Source organism: Macaca thibetana, chromosome Y, assembly GCF_024542745.1.
Source record: "Macaca thibetana thibetana isolate TM-01 chromosome Y, ASM2454274v1, whole genome shotgun sequence".
NCBI lineage: Eukaryota > Metazoa > Chordata > Mammalia > Primates > Cercopithecidae > Macaca > Macaca thibetana.
Genome location: NC_065599.1, coordinates 11,934,838 through 11,961,868, shown reverse-complemented (window position 1 = coordinate 11,961,868; position 27,031 = coordinate 11,934,838). Strand labels below are relative to the sequence as shown.

The 27,031-nt window shown below is 50.3% G+C and overlaps 1 protein-coding gene across 3 annotated transcripts; it reads left to right on the top strand.

The window, feature by feature from the left end:
• The first annotated feature begins 1,067 nt into the window (after positions 1-1,067).
• Positions 1,068-26,082, top strand: ASMT (acetylserotonin O-methyltransferase). Of its 3 annotated transcripts, none has more exons than XM_050777779.1 (8): positions 1,135-1,203; positions 8,613-8,787; positions 10,464-10,593; positions 14,040-14,108; positions 16,505-16,623; positions 18,078-18,218; positions 24,124-24,246; positions 25,804-26,082. In XM_050777779.1, exons 1-8 carry the CDS (start codon positions 1,135-1,137, stop codon positions 26,013-26,015), a joined length of 1,038 nt encoding a protein of 345 aa, XP_050633736.1. In that variant the 3' UTR covers positions 26,016-26,082. The 3 variants fall into 3 exon arrangements, with proteins under 3 accessions (XP_050633737.1, XP_050633736.1, XP_050633735.1); XM_050777778.1 differs by having other exon boundaries at positions 16,505-16,683; positions 18,057-18,218; XM_050777780.1 differs by lacking the exon at positions 18,078-18,218 and having other exon boundaries at positions 1,068-1,203.
• The last annotated feature ends 949 nt before the right edge of the window (positions 26,083-27,031 follow it).

The following is a 27,031-nucleotide window of genomic DNA, read 5'->3' as shown; positions in this document are numbered from 1 at the left end:
GTGCAGTGGCGCGATCTTGGCTCACCACAACCTCCGCCTCCTGGGTTCAAGCCATTCTCCTGCCTCAGCCTCCCAAGTAGCTGGGATTACAGGCGTGAGCCACCATGCCCGCCTAATTTTTGTATTTTTAGTAGAGATGGGGTTTCACTATGTTGGCCAGGCTGGTCTTGAACTCCTGACCTCAAGTGATCCACCCGCCTCAGCCTCCTAAAGGGCTGGGATGACAGACTTGAGCCACCAGGCCCAGCTAATTTTTGTATTTTTAGTAGAGACGGGATTTCACCATGTTAGCCAGGCTGGTCTCAAACTCCTGACCTCAGGTGATCTGCCCCAAATTGCTGGAAAGCCACCGCACCCGGGCAAGGCTGTGTTTATATTCTTCCCTCTAAAATCACTCGGAGGCCAGGTGCAGTGGCTCACGCCTGTCATCCCAGCACTTTGGGAGGCTGAGGCGGGTGGATCACGAGGTCAGGAGTTCGAGACCAGCCTGACCCACATGGTGAAACCCCATCTCTAGTAAGAATACAAAAATTTAACCAGGCATGGTGGCAGGTGCCTGTAATTTTAGCTACTTGGGAGGCTGAGGCAGGAGAATCACTTGAACCTGGGAGGCAGAGGTTGCAGTGAGCTGAGATTGTGCCATTGCACTCCAGCCTGGTGACAGAGCGAGACTCCATCTCAACAACAACAAAAAGGGTCTCAGTATGTTGCCCAGGCTGGCCTGCTGGCATCTTGATGTTGAACTTCCAGCCTCCAGAAGTGTGACAGAACTGTTTTTTGAGCCACCCAGTGAGACGATTTGTTTAGTGCTAATGAGGGGTGAGCGTATTGGTCTGGGATCAGTTCTACAGCTGATGACTCCAAGGCTCAGGGGAGGCCTCAGGCAGACTATTTTAGGGCTGCGGAAGGGCCCGTGCAGAAAGCCAGGGAATTCCGACACGCTTTGTGATCCCCTAATAAGGTTAATGCGAGTTTCTAGAGTGATCTGTCTTTGTTTGAGTACTGGGCAGCCAGCAGGGAGATTCAGACAGCAGCCGTGAGCAGGTCCCTCTTTCCCACCTTGCCAGCAGGCTCCGTGCTCCTAGAAGCAAACGCTCCAGAGGCTCCGGACGCCGCGGCTGGATTGGAGACGACATGGGTTCCTCAGGGGACGACGGCTATCGGCTCCTCAATGAGTACACCAACGGCTTCATGGTGTCCCAGGTAGGATACGCTCTGTGGGACAAGCAGGGGAGTAGACTTCCGTTCATCACACTCACGTTCCACTGTGGGGGGTGTCGATCGAGAAAAATGATGAGTCTCCATCGTTTCAGGAGGTTTATTTCCCACCGGGAAAAACGTGCACCTGCAACATAGCCTCAGGAGGTCCTGAGGATGTGTGCCCAAGGTGGTCCGGGGGCAGCTTCGTTTTAGACATTTTAGGCAGACATGAGACGTCAATCAATATATGTGAGTACATTGGGCCGGGCGCGGTGCCTCACGCCTGTCATCTCAGCATTTTGGGAGGCTGAGGCGGGCAGATCACGAGGTCAGGAGTTCGAGACCAGCCTGGCCAATATGGTGAAACCCCGTCTCTACTGAAAATACACAAATTAGCTGGGCTTGGTGGTGCATGACTGTAATCCCAGCTACTCGGGAGGCTGAGGCAGGAGAATGGCGTGAACCCGGGAGGCGGAGGTTGCAGTGAGCCGAGATCGCGCCACTGCACTCCAGCCTGGGCAACAGAGCGAGACTCTGTCTCAAAAAAAAAAAAAAAAGAAAGAAAAAACAGAAACAAGAAAACCACACACACACACACAAAACAAGAATGGTTAATGGTGAATTTTATGAATTTTACTTTAATGCAAACATACAGATAAGTCAGAGATTTATTTTTTTATTTATTCTTTATTATTTTTTTTATTTTGAGACAGAGTCTTGCTCTGTCTCCCAGGCTGGAGTGCAGTGGTGTGATCTCGGCTCACTGCAGCCTCTGCCTCCCGGGTTCCAGCCATTCTCCTGCCTCAGCCTCCCGAGTAGCTGGGATTACAGGCGCCCGCCACCAAGCCCGGCTAATTATTTTATTTTTAATTTTTATTTAATTATTTATTTATTTATTTTTCTGATATGGAGTTTCACTCTTGTTGCCCAGGCTGGAATGCAGTGGTATGATCTCAGCTCACTGCCACCTCCACCTCCCGGGTTCAAGCAGTTCTGCCTCAGCCTCCCGAGTAGCTGGGATTACAGGCACCTGCCACCACGCCCAGCTAATTTTTTCTATTTTTGGTGGAGGGGGGGTTTCACCATGTTGACCAGGCTGGTCTCAAACTCCTGACCTCAGGTGATCCACCCGCCTCGGCCTCCCAAAGTGCTAGGATTACAGGCACGTGCCATCACGTCCAACTAAGTTTTCTATTTTTTTTTGGGTTTTTTTTTTTGAGACTGAGTCTTGCTCTGTCGCCCAGGCTGGAGCCCAGTGGCACAATCTCAGCTCACTGCAACCTCCGCCTCCCGGGTTCACGCCATTCTCCTGCCTCAGCCTCCCGAGGAGCTGGGACTACAGGCGCCCGCCACCTCGCCCGGCTAATTTTTTGTAACTTTTAGTAGAGATGGGGTTTCACCGTGTTAGCCAGGATGGTCTCGATCTCCTGACCTCGTGATCCGCCCGTCTCGGCCTCCCAAAGTGCTGGGATTACAGGCGTGAGCTGCCGCGCCCGGCCTAATTTTTCTATTTTTTAGTAGAGGTGGGGGGGGTTTCACTATGTTGACCAGGCTGGTCTTGAACTCCTGACCTCAAGGGATCTGCCGGCCTCGGCCTCCCAAAGTGCTAGGACGACAGGCGTGAGCCGCTGCGCCCGGCCGGGATACGTTTATTTTTTTTAAAGCTTCCTCCACGAATGGGTGTTCAGTGCGTTGGGTAACGGTATTAAACAGTACAGTGGTCTTGATGAGGTGAGCCCAGATGTTGAACAACTGCAGTTTCCAAAGATCTAAAGAGGCGATTGGAATGAAAGCGTCTGTGGCTGACTTCATGGGCTGAGGGAATGGGCTTCTCTCATGCAATCGCCGTTGTTTTTTTTTCTTGAGTAAAACTGCAGTTTTGACAACACAAAACTCCACTGCTTCGTGACAGCAACACCAAGATGATGGCTGCAGGTGGTGGCGATGAGGATACTGAAACCAGCAGATCTTGGCCGGGCGCGGTGGCTCACGCCTGTCATCCCGGCACTTAGGGAGGCTGAGGCGGGAGGATCACCTGAGGTCAGGAGTTTGAGACCATCCTGGCTAACACGGTGAAACCCCGTCTCTACTAGAAATACAAAAATTAGCCAGGCATGGTGGCAGGTGCCTGTCATCCCAGCTGCTCAGGAGGCTGAGGCAGGAGACTCCCTTGAACCCGGGAGGCGGAGGTTGCAGTGAGCCGAGATCCTGCCACTGCGCTCCAGCCTGGACGACACAGTGAGACTCTGTCTCAAAACAAAAACAGAAAAACCAGCAGCATTGTGCAAGGGGGTCATGTGCTGGTGGTATTTTGAGACGTCCGCAACAGCTCTCATGTGACATGAAAATATCTGTGGGTTCTCTGTCAGCAAGCCACAGGATTTTTTGGTTTTTTGTTATTGTTTTTTTTTTTTCAGAGTTCCACTCTAGTTGCTCGGGCTGGAGTGCGGGGGCACGATCTTGGCTCACCGCAACCTCCGCCTCCCAGGTTTAAGCGATTCTGCTGCCTCAACCTCCCTAGTAGCTGGGATGACAGGCACCTGCCACCACCATGCCCGGATAATTTTGTATTTTTAGTACAGACGGGGATTCTCCAGGTCGGTCAGGCTGGTCTCGAACTCCCAACTCCTCAGTTGATCCACCTCGGCCTCCAAAGTGCTAGGATGACAGGTGTGAGCCACTGCACCCAGTGGCTCCCTCAGGCTCTTGTATCACAGCTGTGGCTTGAAGTACGCTCATGGTTGGCGGGAATAGCCCATCTTAGGAAGAGGTAGTGAAAATCAGAGTGAAATCTCTTCTCGTTTCTTGTTTGTAGAGCCCCTGAATTTTATCCCTAGTCCCCCAAGGGTTGGAAATACCTATTCCCCAGCCACCCATACGTGGAGCAGCCTCCCGGGTCCAAGCCATTCTCCTGCCTCAGCCTCCTGAGTACCTGGGATTACAGGTGCCTGCCACCAAGCCCAGCTAATTTATTTTTTATTTTTATTTACTTTTCTGATATGGAGTTTCACTGTTGTTGCCCAGGCTGGAGTGCCATGGCACAATCTCAGCTCTCTGCAAGCTCTGTCTCCCAGGTTCAAGCAGTTCTCCTGCCTCAGCCTCCCAAGTAGCTGGGATTACAGGCGCCCACCACCACGCCTGGCTCATTTTTTGTATTTTTGGTAGAGACGGGGTTTCACCGTGTTAGCCAGGATGGTCTTGATCTCCTGACCTCAGGTGATCCGCCCACCTTGGCCTCTCAAAGTGCTAGGATGACAGGCACACGCCACCACGTCTGGCTAATTTTTCTATTTTTATTTTTATTTTTTTTTTTATTTTGAGACGGAGTCTCGCTCTGTCCCCCAGGCTGGAGTGTGGTGGCGCGATCTCGGCTCACCGCAAGCTCCGCCTCCCGGGTTCACGCTATTCTCCTGCCTCAGCCTCCCGAGTAGCTGGGACTACAGGCGCCGCCACCGCGATCGGCTAATTTTTTGTATGCCGGCTCATTTTTTGTATTTTTAGTAGAAACGGGGTTTCACCGTGTTAGCCAGGCTGGTCTCCATCTCCTGACCTCGTGATCCGCCCGCCTTGGCCTCTCAAAGTGCTGGGATGACATGCACGCGCCACCACGTCTGGCTAATTTTTCTATTTTTTAGTAGAGGTGGGTTTTTGTTACTGTCCCAGACAACAGTCACCTGCTCCCTTTGCCTCCTTTGACCCAGCCTGCTGGGGCTACTGACTGCTCATTCGAAGCCTGTCGCTGGTTCACAGGGGGTTTGCTGGGTCCGAAATCTTGGAAGAACAATCACTTTAGGGCACATGATACCATGTCATGGGAGCTGTCAGCAGTTGAACAGAACCAGAGTTAAGGCAGAGTTAATACCACCTTAAGAGGATCAAACTTAGTGCACCCTTAACAGAAACAATTAGCTAATGCAACTTTCATAGACCAACAGTGAACACAGACATAAGAAGATAACATTGAGTATCCCCTTGGCCGGGCGCGGTGGCTCACGCGTGTCATCCCAGCACTTTGGGAGGCCGAGGCGGGCGGATCACAAGGTCAGGAGTTCGAGACCAGCCTGGCCAATATGGTGAAACCCCATCTCTACTAAAAATACAAAAATTACCTGGGCATGGTGGCAGGTGCCTGTAGTACCAGCTACTCAGGAGGCTGAGGCAGGAGAATCTCTTGAACCCTGGGAGGCGGAGGTTGCAGTGAGCCGAGATCACACCATAGCACTCCAGCCTGGCAGACAGACCCAGACCCAGTATCCTCAAAAAATAAAAAAAAAGTGGGGCCTACGGGAGGGATAGCATTAGGAGAAATACCTAATGTAAGTGACAGGTTGATGGGTGCAGCAAACCACCATGGCAGGTGTATACCCACAGCAGACCACCATGGCACGTGTATACTCACAGCAGACCACCATGGCAGGTGTATACCTACAGCAAACCACCATGGCACATGTATACCCACAGCAGACCACCATGGCAGGTGTATACCTACAGCAGAGCACCATGGCAGGTGTGTACCCACAGCAGACCACCATGGCACGTGTATACCCACAGCAGACCACCATGGCAGGTGTATACCCACAGCAGACCACCATGGCACGTGTATACCTACAGCAGACCACCATGGCATGTGTATACCTACAGCACACCACCATGGCAGGTGTATACCCACAGCAGACCACCATGGCAGGTGTACACCTACAGCAGACCACCATGGCAGATGTACACCTACAGCAGACCACCATGGCACGTGTATACCCACAGCAGACCACCATGGCAGGTGTGTACCCACAGCAGACCACCATGGCACGTGTATACCTACAGCAGACCACCATGGCAGGTGTATACCTACAGCAGACCACCATGGCACGTGTATACCTACAGCAGACCACCATGGCAGGTGTATACCCACAGCAGACCACCATGGCAGGTGTATATACAGCCCACATGGCATGTGTATACCTCACCATGGCAGGTGTACCCACAGCAGACCACCATGGCACGTGTATACCTACAGCAGACCACCATGGCACGTGTATACCCACAGCAGACCACCATGGCAGGTGTGTACCTACAGCACACCACCATGGCACATGTATACCTACAGCAGACCACCATGGCAGGTGTATACCTACAGCAGACCACCATGGCACGTGTAGCAGACCACCATGGCCCACAGCAGACCACCATGGCACATGTGTACCCACAGCAGATCACCATGGCAGGTGTATACCACAGCAAACCACCATGGCAGGTGTATATTCACAGCAGACCACCATGGCAGGTGTATACCTACAGCAGACCACCATGGCAGGTGTATACCTACAGCAGACCACCATGGCAGGTGTGTACCTACAGCAGACCACCATGGCAGGTGTACACCTACAGCAGACCACCATGGCAGGTGTATACCTACAGCAGACCACCATGGCAGGTGTATACCTACAGCAGAGCACCATGGCAGGTGTATACCTACAGCAGACCACCATGGCAGGTGTATACCTACAGCAGACCACCATGGCAGGTGTATACCTACAGCAGACTGCCATGGCACATGTATACCAGTGTAACAAACCTGCATGTTCTGTACATGTATCCCAGAACTTAAAGTATAATAATAATAATAATAAAACTTTTTGGGAGCAGAAAAAAAAAGATCAAGCTTAGTACACCCTTAACAGAAACAATTAGTTAATGCAACTTTCATAGAACAAGAGTGAACATAGACGTAAGAACATAACATTTAATATACCCTTAAAAGAACAATTAATTCACCCATCCCCAACAGGAATGAATACAACTTTAATGAATAAAACAGAACACAATGCTAGTTTTAAAAGGTTAATACAACATTAAAGAACAAGAATTCATATAGCTTTTTTGTTTTTTTAAAGACCGAGTCTCGCTCTGTCGCCCAGGCTGGAGTGCAGTGGTGCGATCTCAGCTCACTGCAACCTCCGCCTCCTGGGTTCACGCCATTCTCAGCCTTCTGAACAGGTGGGATTACAGGCATGCACCACGCCTGGCTACTTTTTGTATTTTTAGTAGAGACAAGGTTTTCCTGTGTTGGCCAGGCTGGTCTCGAACTCCTGACCTCAAGTGATCTGCCTGCCTCGGCCTCCCAAAGTGCTGGGATGACAGGTGTGAGCCATCGCGCCCGGCCTGATCTAGCTTTAATAGAAAAGGCGCTAATACAAGCTTAGTAGAATAAACTTGATGCAGACTTACTGTAACAAGCAGTCAATGCAATCTTAAGCAAACAGGAATTAATAACAGCTTAACAAAAAAGGTAATACCACCTGAATAGAATACATCTTAATACAAGCTTCATAAGAACAAGAGCTCATAAAACCTTAACAGAATAACCTAACACACCCTTAATAGAGTAATTAATTAATACAAATAAAACAGGAGCTAAGACAACCTTAATATAATTCACAGAATAACAACCATAAAAACTTAACGAAACAAGTTAACACAATCTTAATAGAATTATTATTAATTAATTATTAATTATTATTAATCCAACCTTAATAGAATAATACTTTCTCTACCCTTAACAGAAAAAATTAGTTAATACAAAGTTATTAGAACAAGAGCTGCTGGGCGCAGTGGCTCATGGCTGTCATCCCAGCACTTTGGGAGGCTGAGGCGGGTGGATCACTTGAGGTCAGGAGTTCAAGACCAGCCTGGCCAACATGGAGAAACCCCGTCTCTACTAAAAATGGAAAACTTAGCTGGGTGTGGTGGTGGGCGCCTGTAATCCCATCTACTCAGGACGGGGAGGCAGGAGAATCACTTGAACCCAGGAGGCTGAGGTTATAGTGAGCTGAGATCGCGCCACCGTCCTCCAGCCTGGACGACAGAGCAAGACTGTCTCAAAAAGAGAGAGAGAGGACCATGCGTGGTGGCTCATGCCTGTCATCCCAGCACTTTGGGAGGCTGAGGAGGGCGGGTCACTTGAGGTCAGGAGGTCCAGACCGGCCTGGCTAACATGGTGAAACCCCGTCTTTACTAAAAATATAAAAATTAGCCGGGGATGGTGGGATAGGCCTGTAGTTCCAGCTACTCGGGAGACTGAGGCAGGAGAATCGCTTGAACCCGGGAGGCGGAGGTTACGGTGAGCCGAGATGGTGCCACTGCACTCCAGCCTGGGCGATGTAGTGGGACGTCATCTCAAAATACATACATAAATTAACATAAATAAATAAATAAATAAATAAAAATGCCTGTTTTCCATAGTGGTGCAACCTCATTTGACTGTCTCAAAAAAAGAAAGAAAGAAAGAAATGAATAAAAATGTAAATAAAACAATGTGTTCCTCCCCAGCCTGGCGTCCTATGGGGTGTTTCTGTGGCCATGGGTTCCCAGGGTCAGGCTGAGTGCTGACCTTTTATTTCTGATCCTCCTCCGAGGTTCTCTTCGCCGCTTGCGAGCTGGGGGTGTTCGACCTTCTCGCCGAGGCCCCAGGGCCCCTGGACGTGGCAGCAGTGGCTGCAGGTGTGGAGGCCAGCTCCCACGGGACAGAGCTCCTGCTGGACACCTGCGTGTCCCTGAAGCTGTTGAAAGTGGAGACGAGGGCAGGAAAAGGTGAGGACATTTGTGTTTTGAAGGAGGCATTTTAAGCGGGCCACCCTCTGCAGCCCATGTGTTTTGTACAAAGCCAGACCGTCTCCATCCCGGCTAACACCGCGAAACCCCATTTCTACTAAAAAAATACAAAACATTAGCCGGGCGTGGTGACGGGCGCCTGTCTTCTCAGCTACTGGGGAGGCTGAGGCAGGAGAACGGCGTGAACCCGGGAGGCAGAGGTTGCAGTGAGCCGAGATCGCACCCCTGCACTCCAGCCTGGGTGACAGAGCGAGATTCCGTCTGTATTTGCAGGTTTGGGGGTTCATGTGGTTTGTGTCGTAGCTACCGAGGTCTGCCCTGGGGACGTCAAAGCTGCCAGAGTGCGAGGCCCAGGCTGGGGGATTCCTTGAGCCCAGGAGTTCGAGAGCAGCCTGGGCCACGTCGCAAGACCCCATTTCTAAGAAAGACAGAAAAATTAACTGGGAGAGGTGGTATACACCTGTGGTCCCAGCTATTCGGAAAGCTGAGACAGAAGAATTGCTTGAACCTGAGAGGCAGAGGTTGCGGTGAGCCTGGGTAACTGAGCAAGACTGCATCTCAAAATAATAATAATAATAATAATAATAATAATACAAAAATGAACAGGGAGTCGTGGTACACGCCTGTGGTCCCAGCTACTCAGGAGGCTGAGGCAGGAGGATTGGTCCTGTGTCAAAACAAAACAAAACAAAAAACAAAACCATACACACACACACAAAACAGCCAGAGATGTTATGCGAATGATGGGGTTTCTTTCTTTCTTTTTTTTTTTTTTTGAGACGGAGTTTCACTCTGTCCCCAGGCTGGAGTACAATGGTGAGATCTTGGCTCCCTGTAACCTCCGCCTCCCCGGGTTCAAGCGATTCTCCTGCCTCAGCCTCCTGAGTAACTGGGACTACAGGCGTGAGCCGCGACACCTGGCTAATTTTTGTATTTTTAGTAGAGACGGGGTATCAGCATGTTGGCCAGGCTAGTGTCAAACTCCTGATCTCAGGTGATCCACCTGCCTCGACCTCCCAAAGTGCTGGGATTACAGGAGTGAGCCACCATGCCCGGCCCTCTCGCTCTGTTTTTGAGACAGAGTCTCGCTCTGTTGCCCAGGCTGGACTGCAGCGGTGCAATCTCGGCTCACTGCAACCTCTGCCTCCCGGGTTCAAGCGATTCTCCTGCCTCAGCCTCCCCAGTAGCTGAGATTACAGGCACCCGCCACCTGGCCAGGCTAGTTTTTGTATTTTTAGTAGAGACAGGATTTCGCCCTGTTGGCCAGGCTGGTCTCGAACTCCTGACCTCAGGTGATCCACCTGCCTCGGCCTCCCAAAGTGCTAGGATGACCGGCGTGAACCACCGTGCCCAGCCTCAATATGTTATTTTAGACACTCTGGGAAATGTAATGTGTGTTTTCTCTCGTGGTTCAACTGCATTTGTACTTCCTCCACCCAAAACTCTTGATGGGATTTGTCTAAACCGAACCTGACGGGGGTGCCAGCTGCCCCAGGTCACCTTTGTGCCTTCCACAGAACGCCCCAGCTGTGCGGGTGTTGGCGCTCCCAGGCAGGAATCATGTGGAAATCACCACGTTGGTGAGCTGGGGAGCGTCCGCCAGCAGGGACTCGGAATCTCACTGCTTTCTCCCTGTTCTTTTTTGTGTGTTTCAGCTTTCTATCAAAACACAGAGCTGTCCAGCGCCTACCTGACCAGGGTCAGCCCGACCTCACAATGCAACCTGCTAAAGTACATGGGCAGGACCAGTTACGGGTGCTGGGGCCACCTGGCAGATGCTGTGAGGTGGGGACTGCATCCAGGTGGTACCCCCGGGGGGCTGGTGAAGGGGCATTGGAGGAGGTGAAAGGGAAAGTTTCTTTTTTTTTTTTTGAGACGGAGTCTCGCTCTGTCACCCAGGCTGGAGTGCAGTGGTACAGTCTTGGCTCACTGCAACCTCCGCCTCCTGGGTTCAAGCCATTCTCCTGCCTCAGCCTCCCGAGTAGCTGGGACTACAGACACCTGCCACCACGTCCAGCTAGAGACGGGGTTTCGCCATGTTAGCCAGGATGGTCTCAATCTCCTGACCTCCGGTGATCTGCCCACCTCAGCCTCCCAAAGTGCTGGGATTATAGGCATGAGACACCGCACTCAGCCTTTTTAAAAAAAAAAAAAAAAAAAAAAAATATATATATATATATATATATATATATATATTTATTTATTTATTTTTTGAATGGAGTCTCGCTCTGTCGACCAGTCTGGAGTGCAGTGGCACCATCTCACCTCACCCAGCCTGAAATGGCAGATTTCTTGCAGAACCAAACATATCATTGCTAGAGTTGCTTACCCAGAGCAGACGGTAGAAATCACCTGGTGTGGCCGGGTGCGGTGGCTCACGCCTGTCATCCCAGCACTTTGGGAGGCCGAGGTGGGCAGATCACTTGAGGTCAGGAGTTCGAGACCAGCCTGGCCAACACAGTGAAACTTCCATCTCTACTAAAAATACAAAAAATTAGCCAGGTGTGGTGGCGGGTGCCTATAGTCCCAGCTACTCAGGAGGCTGAGGCGGGAGAATCGCTTGAACCCAGGAGTCGGAGATTGCAGTGAGCCAAGATAGTGCCATAGAATTCCAGCCTGGGCGACAGAGCGAGACTCCATCTCATAAAATAAGATAAGGCCGGGCACGGTGGCTCACACCTGTAATCCCAGCACTTTGGGAGGCCAACGCGGGCAGATCAAGAGGTCAGGAGTTCAAGACCAGCCTGACCAACATGGTGAAACCCCGTCTCTACTAAAAATACAAAAATTAGCTGGGCGCGGTGGCGGGCGCCTGTAGTCCCAGCTACTCGGGAGGCTGAGGCAGGAGAATAGCATGAACCTTGGAGGCAGAGGTTGCAGTGAGCCGAGATCGTGCCGTTGCACTCCAGCCTGGGCGACTGAGATGAGATGAGATGAGATGAGATGAGATGAGATGAGATGATGAGATGAGATGAGATGAGATGAGATGAGATGAGATGATGAGATGAGATGAGATGAGATGAGATGAGATGAGATGATGAGATGAGATGAGATGAGATGAGATGAGATGAGATGAGATGGTGAGATGAGATGAGATGATGAGATGAGATGAGATGGTATGGTGAGGTGAGGTGATGTGAGGTGAGATGATGAGGTGAGATGATGAGATGAGATGATGAGATGAGATGATGAGATGATGAGATGAGGTGAGAAGATGAGATGAGATGAGGTGAGATGGATGATGAGATGAGATGATGAGATGATGAGATGAGATGATGATGATGATGATGATGAGATGAGATGATGAGATGAGTTGAGATGATGAGATGAGATGATGAGATGAGATGATGAGATGAGATGAGATGAGATGAGATGAGATGATGATGATGAGATGATGATGATGAGATGATGAGATGAGATGATGAGATGAGATGATGAGATGAGATGATGAGATGAGATGAGATGATGAGATGAGATGATGAGATGAGATGATGAGATGAGATGAGATGATGAGATGAGATGAGATGATGAGATGAGATGATGAGATGAGATGAGATGATGAGATGAGATGAGATGAGATGAGATGAGATGAGATGATGAGATGAGATGATGAGATGAGATGATGAGATGAGATGATGAGATGAGATGATGAGATGAGATGATGAGATGAGATGATGAGATGAGATGAGATGATGAGATGAGATGATGAGATGACATGAGATCAGATGTGATGAGATATGATGAGATGAGATGATATGAGATGATGAGATGAGATGAGATGATGAGATGAGATGAGATGATGAGATGAGGTGAGATGATGAGATGAGATGAGATGAGATGAGATGAGATGATGAGATGAGATGATGAGATGAGATGAAATGATGAGATGATGAGGCGAGATGAGATGATGAGGCGAGATGAGATGATGAGATGAGATGAGATGAGATGATGAGATGAGATGAGATGAGATGATGAGATGAGAGATGATGAGATGAGATGAGATGAGATGAGATGATGAGATGAGATGAGATGATGAGATGAGATGAGATGATGAGATGAGGTGAGGTGAGGTGAGGTGAGATGAGATGATGAGATGATGAGATGAGATGAGATGATGAGATGAGATGAGATGAGATGAGATGATGAGATGAGGTGAGGTGAGGTGATGATGAGATGAGATGAGATGAGATGAGATGAGATGAGATGAGATGAGATGATGATGATGATGAGATGAGATGAGATGATGAGATGAGATGAGATGATGAGATGAGATGAGATGATGAGATGATGAGGTGAGATGATGAGATGAGATGATGAGATGAGATGAGATGAGATGATGAGATGAGGTGAGATGATGAGATGAGATGAGATGAGATGATGAGATGAGATGATGAGATGAGATGAGATGAGATGATGAGATGAAATGATGAGATGAGATGAGATGATGAGATGAGATGAGATGATGAGATGAGATGATGAGATGAGATGAAATGATGAGATGAGATGAGATGATGAGGTGAGATGAGATGATGAGATGAGATGAGATGAGATGATGAGATGAGATGAGATGAGATGATGAGATGAGATGAGATGAGATGAGATGATGAGATGAGATGAGATGAGATGATGAGATGAGATGAGATGAGATGATGATGATGAGATGAGATGAGATGATGAGATGAGATGATGAGATGATGAGATGAGATGAGATGATGAGATGATGAGGATGAGATGATGAGATGAGATGATGAGATGAGATGAGATGAGATGATGATGAGATGAGATGATGAGATGAGATGAGATGATGAGATGAGATGATGAGATGAGATGAGATGAGATGATGAGATGAGATGAGATGATGAGATGAGATGAGATGATGAGATGATGATGAGGTGAGATGATGAGATGAGATGATGAGATGAGATGAGATGAGATGATGAGATGAGATGAGATGAGATGATGAGATGAGATGAGATGATGAGATGAGATGAGATGATGAGATAAGATGATGAGGTGAGATGAGATGATGAGATGAGATGAGATGATGAGATGAGATGATGAGATGAGATGAGATGATGAGATGAGATGATGAGATGAGATGATGAGATGAGATGAGATGATGAGATGAGATGATGAGGTGAGATGAGATGATGAGATAAGATGATGAGGTGAGATGAGATGATGAGATGACATGAGGTAGTTAAACAGCAGCCTTCCCTCTCTTTTCTTAGAGAAGGAAAGAACCAGTACCTGCAGACATTTGGCGTTCCCGCTGAAGACCTTTTTACAGCCATCTACAGGTAACACCCATCACTTTGAAACCAACAACTCAGATAAGATTGTGTTTATTTCTAAAGGACTTAGGAGACCCAATCAATGTACTCAAACGGGATAACCCAGGAGGAAGTCACCATTTAATTTAAAATAACACCCCCCACCCCCACTACCATCCCAGATTCTGATGTTCGAATGGATCCAGTTGTTGAGTGGGTGCAACTTGACCCTTCCTTCCAAAGGACTACTCACAAACTCAGTGTTTATGTAGAACATGGAGGCACCGGCCAGGCGCGGTGGCTCACGTCTGTCATCCCAGCACTTTGGGAGGCCGAGGTGGGCGGATCACCTGAGGTCAGGAGTTCGAGACCAGCCTGGCCAACACGGTGAAACCTTGTCTCTACTAAAAATACAAAAGTTAACCGGGTGTGGTGGTGTGCACCTGTAATCCCAGCTACTCGGGAGGCTGAGGCAGGAGAACCGCTTGAACCTGGGAGGTGGAGGTTGCAGTGAGCTGAGATCACGCCATTGCACTCCAGCCTGGGCAACAAGAGTGAAACTCCATCTCAAAAAGAAAGAAAGAAAGAAAATAGAGGCCCAGTTTTTGATTTGGTCAGAGGTGAAGGTGAGGCCAGGGGAGACCCCAGTTCTTCACTTTGCTTTGTGGACGTGGACACAGCTTTGGCCTTTGCCTGAAGCTCTTACCTGGAATTCCAAGGTGGAGGTGGATTGATGGGCCGGTCCAGTGTTCCAGCTGAGGCATGGAGTAGAGAAGCGTATGAAGGACAAGGGGATGCCTGAGGGGTTTGCCTGCCCCCCAGCCTCTCCCCTCCTCCCCTCCTCTCCCCTCTATTCCCCTCCCCTCTCCTCTCCTTCCATCCTGTTCCCTCTCTTCCTCTTCTGTCCTCCTCTCTTTCTCTCCTTTTCCTTCTCTCCTCTCTTTTTCTCTCCACCTCCCCCCTCCTCTCTCCCATCTTCCCTCTCTTGTCTCCTCTCCCTTCTCTCTTCTTCACTCTCTTCTTTCCTCTCCTCTCCTTTTCCCTCCCATCCCCTTTCATCCTCTTTCTCTTCTTTTCCTCTTCCTTTCTCCTCTCTTTCCTCCTTTCTTTCTCTTCCCTTCTCTCCTCTCTTTTCATTTCTACCTCTCCCGTCGCCTCCCTTCGCCTGCCTCTCTCCTTCTCCTCTCCCATCTTCTCCTTTCTCTCGTCTTCCGTTTTCATGCCCCATATTTCCCCTCCTTTTTTCCTCCTCTCTTCTCCTTTCAGTCTTTCTTTCTCTTTCTTTCTTTCTTTCTTTCTTTCTTTTCCTTGTTTCTTTTTTTTCCTTCCTACCTTCTTTCCTTTCTCCCTTCCTCCCTCCCTGTCTCCTTCCTTCCTCCCTTCCCTCCCTCCCACCCTCTCTACTTCCCTCCCTCACTTCCTTCCTTCCCCCCTTCCCTTAGTCCTTCCTTCCTTCCCTCCCACCCACCCTCTCTCCTTTCCTCCCTCCCTCACCCATTTCTTTCTTTTCCTTCCTTCCTTCCTTCCTTCCCTCCTTCCTTCCTCATTTCCTTTCTTTTTTCTTTTCTTTCTTTCTCTCTCTTTCTTTCTTTCTCTCCTTTCCTTTCTTCTTTCCTTTTTTCTTTTTCTCCTTCTTCCTTCCTTTCTTCATATATATGTGAATATATGTATACATGTGTACGTATATGTGTATATATGTATCTGTTTAGTGGGCACAAGTCCCCGTCTCTTCCATGCTTACGTGTTGCGGTGTGGAACCTGGGCTTTTAGTGTGGTCATCACGTGAATAGTGACTCCGGTACCTAAGAGGCAGTTTTGCAGCCCTCATTACTCTGAGGCAAACCCCCGCAGCAGGCTCTTTAAAGAGGACAGGAGGAGAGAGGGAGCTTGCAACACATGAGCTCTGTCCGCCTCCGTGTCCAGCTGTCCTTGGCTCCATCTCACCTCCCTCCCTTACTAGTTCCTGCCTTTTCTCTAGCCTCTTCCCCCACCACCTGAATTCCCACCTTCTGGGGCCCCTGCCCCAGGATATGTGGACCCCCCCCCCTTCCTGGATTTGTCCTCTGGAGCTGAGCTCTGTGGGTGGGGGGACATATTATCGACTTTCCCCTTAGAAAACATCTAAACTCCTCTTCGGATAGAAATCCCTTCCCATCGAGCGGGGAAATCCCTTCCCATCCAGAGAACAATGATGCGTTCTGACTCGACCCCGGGTTTCCCAGAGCTGCGTACCCTTTGGTGGCCGACCTCTTTGTCTTTGGTTCCCCCATCCCAAATGACTCCGTGTTCCATTTCACACATACGAAGCCCTCAGGTGCACCTGTGGGGTACAGCTCTGTTCTCAGCAGGGGGTTATGTACGCCCTTGCTCTGGACGCTTGCCCGGATCTTCACCGTCTTCACGAGCGTGGCTTTGCACGCCAGGTCTGAGGGTGAGCGGCTGCAGTTCATGCAAGCTCTGCAGGAGGTCTGGAGCGTCAACGGGAGAAGCGTGCTCACCGCCTTTGACCTTTCGGGGTTCCCACTTATGTGCGACCTTGGTGGTAGGTACCCCCCCAACCCCCAATACCTCACAGCCGTGTCTCCTGTTCTCTGTAGGGAGCGTGTTAGCAATGTCTTTTTTTTTTTTTTGAGATGGAGTCTCACTCTGTCACCCAGGCTGGAGTGCAGTGGGACGATCTCAGCTCACTGCAACCTCCGCTTCCCAGGTTCAAGCAATTCTCCCACCTCAGCCTCCAGAGTAGCTGGGACTACAGGTGCAAGCTCCCCCACCCGGCTAATTTTTTGTATTTTTAGTAGAGACAGGGTTTCACCATGTTGGTCTCGATCTCTTGACCTCATGAGCTGTGCCCGCCTCGGCCTCCCAAAGTGCTGGGATGACAGGTGTGAGCCGCCGCGCCCGGCCTAACAATGGCTTTTATTTTCTGCATTCTGATGCTTTGACATGTAGGGGATTTCTGGTCTTGGAGGAATCATTCCTCCCGGCACTGGGCACTTCCTAGAGTCAGCAAACATCTCCGCCGCAAGCACGCTTTTCTTTTATTTCTATTTTATCTTTTTTTAAGATGTAATCTTGCTCTATTGCCCAGGCTGGAGTACAGTGGTACGATCTCGGTTCGTTGCAACCTCCGCCTCCCAGGTCAAGCAATTCTCCTGCCCCAGCTTCCCAAGTAGCTGGGATTACAGGTGCCCGCCACTATGCCAGGCTAATTTTTGGATTTTTTAAATAAAGACGGGGTTTTGCCATGTTGGCCAGGCTAGTCTGTATCTCTTGACCTCGTGATCCACCTGCCTTGGCCTCCGAAAATGCTGGGATGACAGGTGTGAGCAACAATGCCTGGCCCCTATATTTTATCTTTTTTTTAGATGTAATCTTGCTCTATTGCCCAGGCTGGAGTACAGTGGTGCGATCTCAGCTCACTGCAAACCTCCGCCTCCCAGGTCAAGCAATTCTCCCGCCCCAGCCTCCCAAGTAGCTGGGATTACAGGTGCACGCCACTATGCCAGGCTAATTTTTGGATTTTTAAATAGAGACGGGGTTTTGCCATGTTGGCCAGGCTGCTCTGTATCTCTTGACCTCGTGATTGACCTGCCTCGGCCTCCCAAACTGCTGGGATGACAGGCGTGAGCCACCGTGCCCAGCCCCTATATTTTATTTTATTTTTTAGATGTAATCTTGCTCTATCGCCCAGGCTGGAGTGCAGTGGTGTGATCTCAGCTCACTGCAACCTCCGCCTCCCGGGTTCAAGCGATTCTCCTGCCTCAGCCTCCCGAGTAGCTGGGATCACAGGCGTCCGCCACCACGGCAGGCTAATTTTTGTATTTTTTTGATGGACACGGAGTTTTGCCACGTTGGCCAGGCTGGTGTCGAAGACCAGACACGGTGGAAGGACCCAAGTTCCTGGTTTGAACCCTTCATGGGTCCACGGTGCGTGGAGGGCGAGTGACGTCTTCCCGGTTCATCTCTGGGGGCCAGACACGTTTTGTCCTCTTCCAGGTGGCCCTGGAGCTCTGGCAAAGGAATGCCTGTCTCTGTATCCTGGATGTAAGGTGACCGTTTTCGACGTCCCAGAAGTGGTGCGGACGGCAAAGCAGCACTTCTCATTCCCGGAGGAGGAAGACATTCACCTCCAGGAAGGTGTGTTGGTGTCTGTCAGGGAAGCAGAGACGTGTCTCATGGTTTCTCCGAGCACGGGGTGTGGCTGGACGCTTCTGGGAGATGATGAAGACGTCATGCGATTTTTTTTTTTTTTTTTTTTTTTTTTGAGACAGAGTCTCGCTCTGTCGCCCAGGCTGGAGTGCAGTGGCCGGATCTCAGCTCACTGCAAGCTCCGCCTCCCGGGTTCACGCCATTCTCCTGCCTCAGCCTCCCGAGTAGCTGGGACTACAGGTGCCCGCCACCTCGCCCGGCTAGTTTTTTGTATTTTTAGTAGAGACGGGGTTTCACCGTGTTAGCCAGGATGGTCTCGATCTCCTGACCTCGTGATCCGCCCGTCTCGGCCTCCCAAAGTGCTGGGATGACAGGTGTGAGCCACCGCGCCTGGCCTGTTGTGGTTTTCTTCTTGCTCCCAACAACACCCTCAACTCCACACTGTCTGTTACTCATGATGGATGGAAAGCTGTGTGTAGGTATACAGCTTTCTTACAATTATTATTATCATTATTATTATTTGATACAGAGTCTTGCTCTGTCCCCCAGGCTGGAGTGCAGTGGTGCAATGTCAGCTCACTGCAACCTCCACCTCCCGGGTTCACGCGATTCTCCTGCCTCAGCCTCCCGAGTAGCTGGGATGACAGGCGCCCGCCACCTCGCCCGGCTAATTTTTGAACTTTTAGTAGAGACAGGGTTTCCCCATGTTGGCCAGGCTGGTCTCGAACTCCCGACCTCAGGTGATCTGCCCACCTCGGCCTCCTGAACTGCTGGGATTACAGGCTGGAGTTCAGTGGTGCAATCTCGGCTCACTGCAACCTCCACCTCCCGGCTTCAAGTGATTTTCCTGCCTCGGCCTCCCAAGTAGCTGGGATTACAGGTGCCCCCCACCACGCCCGGCTAGTTTTGTATTTTTAGTACAAACGGGGCTTCACCATGTTGGCCAGGCTGGTCTTGAACTCCCAGCCTCAGGTGATCCACCCACCTCGGCCTCCCAAAGTGCTGGGATGACAGGTGTGAGCCACCGTGCCCAACCAGGTGAGTTTTTTAGTGGTGAATTCTGAGATTTTGTTACACCCATCCCCCGAGCCATGTGCACTGTACTCAATATGTACTGTTTTTTAAAAATTATTTTATTTTATTTATTTATTTTTGAGACAAAGTTTGCATCTGTCGCCCAAGCTGGAGTATAGTGGCACCATCTCGGCTCTCTGCACCCACCACCTCCCCAGTTCAAGCAATTCTCCTGCCTCAGCCTCCTGAGTAGCTGGGATGACGGTGCCTGCTACCACACACCTGACTAAATTTTGTACTTTTTAGTACAGGTGGGATTTCATCATGTTGGACAGGCCGGTCTCAAACTCCTGACCTCGGCCGATCTGCCCGCCTCAGCCTCCCAAAGTGCTGGGATGACAGGCGTGAACCATCGTGCCCGACTTTTCTTTTTCTTTTTCTTTTCTTTTTTTTTTTTTTTTTTTTTTTTTTTGAGAGTCTTTTATCCCTCACCCACCTCCCACATTTCACCCTGAGTCCCCAAAATTCTTTGTCTCATTTGTATGTCTTTGCATCTTCGTATCTTAGCTCCCACTTGTAAGTGAAAACATCCAATATTTTTTTTTCATTCCTGAGTTCCTTCATGTAAAACGGTGGCCTCCAGCTCCATCCAAGTTGCTGCGAAGGCATTATTTCTTTCCGTTTTATGACTGAGTTGTATTCCATGGAGAAAACATCAAATCGAACTAGCTTGGTCACGAGAGGCTGAGATGAGACCTGAAGGATGAGAAGAACCTGGTTTATGTGAAAGAAACAGCACGCTGGCCGGGCGCGGTGGCTCACGCCTGTAATCCCAGCACTTTGGGAGGCCGAGGCGGGCGGATCACAAGGTCAAGAGATCGAGACCATCCTGGCTGACACAGTGAAACCCCGTCTCTACTAAAAATACAAAAAATTAGCTGGGGAGGGTGGTGTGCACCCGTAGTCCCAGCTACTTGAGGCTGAGGTAGGAGAATCACTTGAACTGGGAGGTGGAGGTTGCAGTGAGCCAAGATCCAGGACATCTTAAAAAAATAAAGCCTTGTTTTAGGAGCAATCAGCGTATGCCAAGGTCCTGAGTTGGATGAAGAAGGCTTTAAGATTTCCTATTACAGCGTCCATTGTCCTGTTTTCATGCTACTTTCTCAGATTGTTAAGGTCCAGGCCCACTGTGGTGGCTCACGCCTGTCATCCCAGCACTTTGGGAGGCCGAGGCGGGTGGATCACGAGGTCAGGAGATCGAGACCATCCTGGCTAAGACGGAGAAACCCCGTCTCTGCTAAAAATTAAAAAAGAAAATTAGCCGGGCGAGGTGGCAGGCACCTGTAGTCCCAGCTACTGTGGAGGCTGAGGCAGGAGAATGGCGTGAACCTGGGAGGCGGAGCTTGCAGTGAGCCCAGATGGTGCCACCGCACTCCAGCCTGGGCGACAGTGTGAGACTCTGTCTCAAAAAAAAAAAAAAAAAAAAAGAGGTAAGGCCCAGGGCAGTGACCCCTGCTTGTCATCCAAGCACTTTAGGAGGCCGAGGTGGGTGGCTCACTTGAGCTCAGAAGTTTACCATCAGCCTGGGTAACATGGTGAGACCCTGTCTCTACAAAAAAAAAAAAAAATTAGCCAGGTGTAGCCATGCACAGCTGTGGCCCCAGCTGTTCCGGAGGTCGAAATGGGAGGATCGCCTGAGCGTGGCAGGTGCAGGCTGCAGTGAGCCATAATCGTGCCACTGCACTCCAGCCTGGGCGACAGAGCGAGACCTTATCTCAAAAATAAAAAAATAAAAAAAATGAAAGAGTTTGTAGCAACACTTGTTGGTTGGATAGGACCTGAGAGAAAATGATTTTTTTGTTCATGGTTTTGCAACCTGAACAACTGTTAGGATACCTTATGGTTTAATGGGAAGCACCCAGGGTTGGAATCTGGAAGCTGCACGTGAGTTCCATTTACCATGAGACCCCAGGCAAACTGCCTGCTTTCTGTGACACATAGTCACATCGTTTCTCCTTCCTTCCTTCCTTCCTTCCTTCCTTCCTTCCTTCCTTCCTTCCTTCCTTCCTTCCTTCCTTTCCTTTCCTTTCTTTCCTTTCTTTCTCTTCTTTCTTTCTTTCTTTCTCTCTGTCTCTTTCCTTCCTTCCTTCCCTCCCTCCCTCCTTCCTTCCCTCCCTCCCTCCTTCTTTTTCTCTTTTCTTTTTTCTTTTCTTTTCTCTCCCTTCCCTTCCCTTTCCTTCCCTTCCCTTCCCTCCCCTCCCCCCCCCTCCCCCCCCCCCCCCCCCCCCCCCCCCCCCCTCCTCCCCCCCCCCCTCTTTTTTCTTGACTGAGTTTCGCTCTTGTCGCCCAGGCTGGAGTGCAGTGGCGGGATTTTGGCTCACTGCAAACTCCACCTCCCAGATTCAAGAGATTCTCCTGCCTCAGCCTCCCGAGTAGCTGGGACTACAGCGGCCCGCCACGAGGCCCGGCTAATATTTTTTTGTATTTTTAGTAGAGACGGGGTTTCACCGTGTTAGCCAGGATGATCTCGATCTCCTGACCTTGTGATCTGCCCACCTCAGGCTCCCAAAGTGCTGGGATTATAGGTGTGAGCCACCGTGTCCGGCCTTTTTTTTTAAAAAAAAAATTATTTATTTATTTATTTTTTGAAGTGGAGTCTCGCTCTGTCGACCAGTCTGGAGTGCAGTGGCACTGTCTCAGCTCACTGCAACCTCTGCCTCCCGGTTCAAGCAGTTCTCTGCCTCAGCCTCCTAAGTCGCTGAGATTATAGGCACCCACCACCACGCCCAGCTAATTTTTGTATTTTTAGTAGATAGGGTTTCACCGTATTAGCCAGGATGGTCTCGATCTCCTGACCTTGTGATCCGCCTGCCTCGGCCTCCCAAAGTTCTGGGATGACAGGCGTGAGCCACCGCACCTGGCCTGAGTTAACTCTTTCCCGCACAGAGCTCACCAAGATCTCTCCCAAGTTTGGCACCTTATGACTTTGCAGGAAACGTATGACGAGACTTGAGTGTTTGACATCACACACGTAAAAGATAAAGGGTGACTCTTTGGTGTTTACTCCAAATCTGGGAATGGGTCTTGACTGGAGGTTCGGTTCAACTCATCAGATAGCAGGTGCTGACCGAATTCCCAGGGCCTTTTGAGTCATAATAGCAGGTGTACTTTTGCAGGAGACATCAGAAAGAAAGAAATCACAACACGGGCCAGGCATGGTGGCTCACACCTGTAATCCCAGCACTTTGGGAGACTGAGGCGGGCGGATCACCTGAAGTTGGGAGTTAGAGACCAGCCTCAGCAACGTGGAGAAATCCTGTCTCGACTAAAAATACAAAAATTAGCCCGGTGTGGTGGTGCATGTCTGTAATCCCAGCTACTTGGGAGGTTGAGGCAAGAGAATCGCTTGAACCCAGGAGGTGGAGGTGGTGGTGAGCTGAGATCGGGCCATTGCACTCCAGCCTGGGCGACAAGAGCAAAACTCCATCTCAAACAAAACAACAAAACAAAAAAGAAATCGTAACATGATTTTTTAAAGGAGAAGGAGAGAGGTCCACCCATCCTGATGGTCCATGAGGACGTGAGCACAGCCTCTGTGTGTGAAGGAGACAGTGTCCCAGCTCTCCTGTGAGGTCCACCCATGCTTATGGTCCATGAGGATGTGGACACAGCCTCTGTGTGTGTGAAGGGGACAGTGTCCCAGTTCTCCTGTGAGGTCCACTCATCCTGATGGTCCATGAGGACGTGGACACAGCCTCTGTGTGTGTGTTGGAGACAGTGTCCCAGTTCTCCTGTGAGGTCCACCCATCCTGATGGTTCATGAGGATGTGGGCACAGCCTCTGTGTGTGTGTTGGGGACAGTGTCCCAGCTCTCCTGTGAGGTCCACCCATCCTGATGGTCCATGAGGACGTGAGCACAGCCTCTGTGTGTGTGAAGGGGACAGTGTCCCAGTTCTCCTGTGAGGTCCACTCATCCTGATGGTCCATGAGGACGTGAGCACAGCCTCTGTGTGTGAAGGAGACAGTGTCCCAGTTCTCCTGTGAGGTCCACCCATCCTGATGGTTCATGAGGATGTGGGCACAGCCTCTGTGTGTGTGTTGGGGACAGTGTCCCAGTTCTCCTGTGAGGTCCACCCATCCTGATGGTCCATGAGGACGTGAGCACAGCCTCTGTGTGTGTGTTGGGGACAGTGTCCCAGTTCTCCTGTGAGGTCCACCCATCCTGATGGTCCATGAGGATGTGGGCACAGCCTCTGTGTGTGAAGGAGACAGTGTCCCAGCTCTCCTGTGAGGTCCACCCATCCTGATGGTCCATGAGGACGTGAGCACAGCCTCTGTGTGTGAAGGAGACAGTGTCCCAGTTCTCCTGTGAGGTCCACCCATCCTGATGGTCCATGAGGACGTGAGCACAGCCTCTGTGTGTGTGTTGGGGACAGTGTCCCAGCTCTCCTGTGAGGTCCACGTATCCTGATGGTCCATGAGGACGTGAGCACAGCCTCTGTGTGTGAAGGGGACAGTGTCCCAGTTCTCCTGTGAGGTCCACCCATCCTGATGGTCCATGAGGACGTGAGCACAGCCTCTGTGTGTGAAGGGGACAGTGTCCCAGCTCTCCTGTGAGGTCCACCCATCCTGATGGTTCATGAGGACGTGAGCACAGCCTCTGTGTGTGTGTGTTGGAGACACATATCATTCAGTATTTTCTTATCTTTCTCCTGAGCCTTTTTGTTTTTCAAGGCTAGATCTGCAGGTCACTAGCCTGGAAGACCTGGGAAAGGTATGACCCATCCCGGTGACCTTTTGTACCTGAAATAGGTTTAGTCAAATGGGATTGGATGGCAGGCTGACCTCAGGGTGCCTGTCCTATTGCCCTGTGTTCCAGGGGATTTCTTTAAAGACCCTCTTCCGGAAGCAGATCTGTACATCCTGGCCAGGATCCTCCATGACTGGGCAGATGGAAAATGTTCACACCTGCTGGAGAGGGTCTACCATACTTGCAAGCCAGGTAAGCTGTAGGGTTTGCATATCAGCTGTGCTTGTGACTCGGGGCAGAACTACACGAGTCACATTGAGAAGGCAGGCACTGAAATCATCCCACAGGTAAGTGTAGACATCCTGCCAAAAGGCTTTCCTTTTAGATAACTACGTACAAGAAATAGAGTCCTAATTTCTCTTCTATTGATAAAACCACATAAAGATGGAAAAAGTGAAAGGTCCTCTGAAACTTCAGTGGCCTCACTTTGGTGAAACTGTTTCAGAATTAGGCTAGTATTTGTGTGTGTCATGAGGACAGTGCCTCACTGACTTCTGAGGTCCACCTATCCTGATGGTCCATGAAGATGTGGGCACAGCCTCTGTGTGTGTGAAGGGGACAGTGTCCCAGTTCTCCTGTGAGGTCCACCCATCCTGATGGTCCATGAGGACGTGGACACAGCCTTTGTGTGTGTGTGTGAAGGAGACAGTGTCCCAGCTCTCCTGTGAGGTCCACCCATCCTGATGGTCCATGAGGATGTGGACACAGCCTCTGTGTGTGTGTGTGAAGGAGACAGTGTCCCAGTTCTCCTGTGAGCTCCAATCATCCTGATGGTTCATGAGGATGTGGGCACAGCCTGTGTGTGTGAGATGGGGACAGTGTTCCAGCTCTCCTGTGAGGTCCACTCATCCTGATGGTTCACGAGGACGTGGGCACAGCCTCTGTGTGTGAGATGGGGACAGTGTCCCAGTTCTCCTGTGAGGTCCACTCATCCTGATGGTTCATGAGGATGTGGACACAGCCTCTGTGTGTGTGTTGGGGACAGTGTCCCAGTTCTCCTGTGAGGTCCACTCATCCTGATGGTTCATGAGGACATGGGCACAGCCTGTGTGTGTGAGATGGGGACAGTGTTCCAGCTCTCCTGTGAGGTCCACTCATCCTGATGGTTCACGAGGACGTGGGTACAGCCTCTGTGTGTGAAGGGGACAGTGTCCCAGCTCTCCTGTGAGGTCCACTCATCCTGATGGTTCACGAGGACGTGGGCACAGCCTCTGTGTGTGAGATGGGGACAGTGTCCCAGTTCTCCTGTGAGGTCCACTCATCCTGATGGTTCATGAGGACGTGGGTACAGCCTCTGTGTGTGAGATGGGGACAGTGTCCCAGTTCTCCTGTGAGGTCCACTCATCCTGATGTTCATGAGGACGTGGGTACAGCCTCTGTGTCTGTGTTGGAGACAGTGTCCCAGTTCTCCTGTGAGGTCCACCCATCTGGTGGTTCATGAGGATGTGGGTACAGCCTCTGAGTGTGTGATGGCACAGTGTCCCAGTTCTCCTGTGAGGTCCACCCATCTGGTGGTTCATGAGGATGTGGGTACAGCCTCTGTGTGTGTGTGAAGGGGACAGTGTCCCTGCTGTCTGTTCTGTGAGGTCCGTCTATTCTGTGATATTCCATAAAGACGTGGGTACAGCCTCTGAGTGTGTGATGGAGACAGTGCCCTGACTGTCCTCTGAAGTCTGGTTGTCCTTATGGTTCACTGGGACTTTGGCACAGTCTGTGTGTGTGATGTGGACTGTGCCCCTCCCTTTCTAGGTGGTGGCATTCTGGTAATTGAAAGCCTCCTGGATGAAGACAGGCGGGGCCCTCTGCTCACGCAGCTCTACTCTCTGAACATGCTTGTGCAGACAGAAGGGCAGGAGAGGACCCCCACCCACTACCACATGCTCCTCTCCTCTGCTGGCTTCAGAGACTTCCAGTTTAAGAAAACAGGAGCCATTTATGATGCCATTTTAGTCAGGAAATAACTTTTTCTTGTGATCTGGAACTACTGTCAAAGCACACAAGACATAATAATAAAGAGATGTATCTCCAGTGGCTTCTTGTTCTTGGTGTTCACACGATAAGTGACTGGAGGTTTCTATGGACAGGGTTGGACTGCCTCTACTTTGTAGATTGTTTCCCGGGCTTTACTGAGGACCACACTGATGGGGGTGGGAGAGCTCAGCTTTGACATTGACCGTAGGCAATGTTTGGGTCCTCTTCATGCTTTAAGGTGGGGCTGCAGTGTTCACCTTGAGAGGTGTCTGTTAGAAGCTTCATCCTGAACAGAACTTTGGCACCAGTGATGGATGTAGCAACAATGGGTGTCTATGAAGTATGAGGTTCTCCTTTCAGGCTGCCTTGCACAGCTCTGTGATGTATTACTGATGCCATTTCAACAGTGAGAAGTGTTCAACCGTGAGACAAGCTTTCTGTCTCTCTTTCTGCCTCAGACAGTCCTGTCTGTCTCTCCTGTATGGATCTGTACTCAAATCTTTCCATGCAGCCGCCATGAGAACACAGGCATTTGCCGTCAGATTAGATCACGCCCCATCTGTGGATACAGAGAAATCAGCAGAAGATGTTACTGAGGAGGAAAAGATTTCCCTCCTACCAATCTCGTACCCATCTCTCCCTGGGCCTCTTCCATGATGTCAACAAGGTTTTCTACTTCTTGTTTTCCTCTAGTGTACGTTTTAGATGGTTTTGGTACTTTCTTTACTCTCAGTCTAAACACTTTTTTTTTTTTTCCAACTAAAAAGATGAGAAAACAAAACAAATGGAATAATTGTCAAAGCAAGTTGTCGTGGGTTGAATTCTGTCCCCCAAAAGATCTGTCCAGGCTGTGGCTCCTGGAACCTGTGAATGGGATCTTATTTAGAAGTAAGATCGGCCGGGCACGGTGGGTCATGCCTGTCATCCCAGCACTTTGGGAGGCCCAGGAGGGCAGATCACCTGAGGTTGGGAGTTTGAGACCAGCCTGATCAACATGGAGAAACCC

What these genes read in the sequence shown, in the direction of transcription:
- ASMT (XM_050777778.1), top strand. Translation starts at nt 1,135, where the DNA reads ATGGGTTCCTCAGGGGACGACGGCTATCGGCTCCTCAATGAGTACACC. An exon ending in GGAGACGAGGGCAGGAAAAG is followed by an intron (nt 8,788 to 10,463) that starts GTGAGGACATTT and finishes TGTGTGTTTCAG; the next exon opens with CTTTCTATCAAAACACAGAG. An exon ending in AGACATTCACCTCCAGGAAG is followed by an intron (nt 18,219 to 24,123) that starts GTGTGTTGGTGT and finishes CCTGTGTTCCAG; the next exon opens with GGGATTTCTTTAAAGACCCT.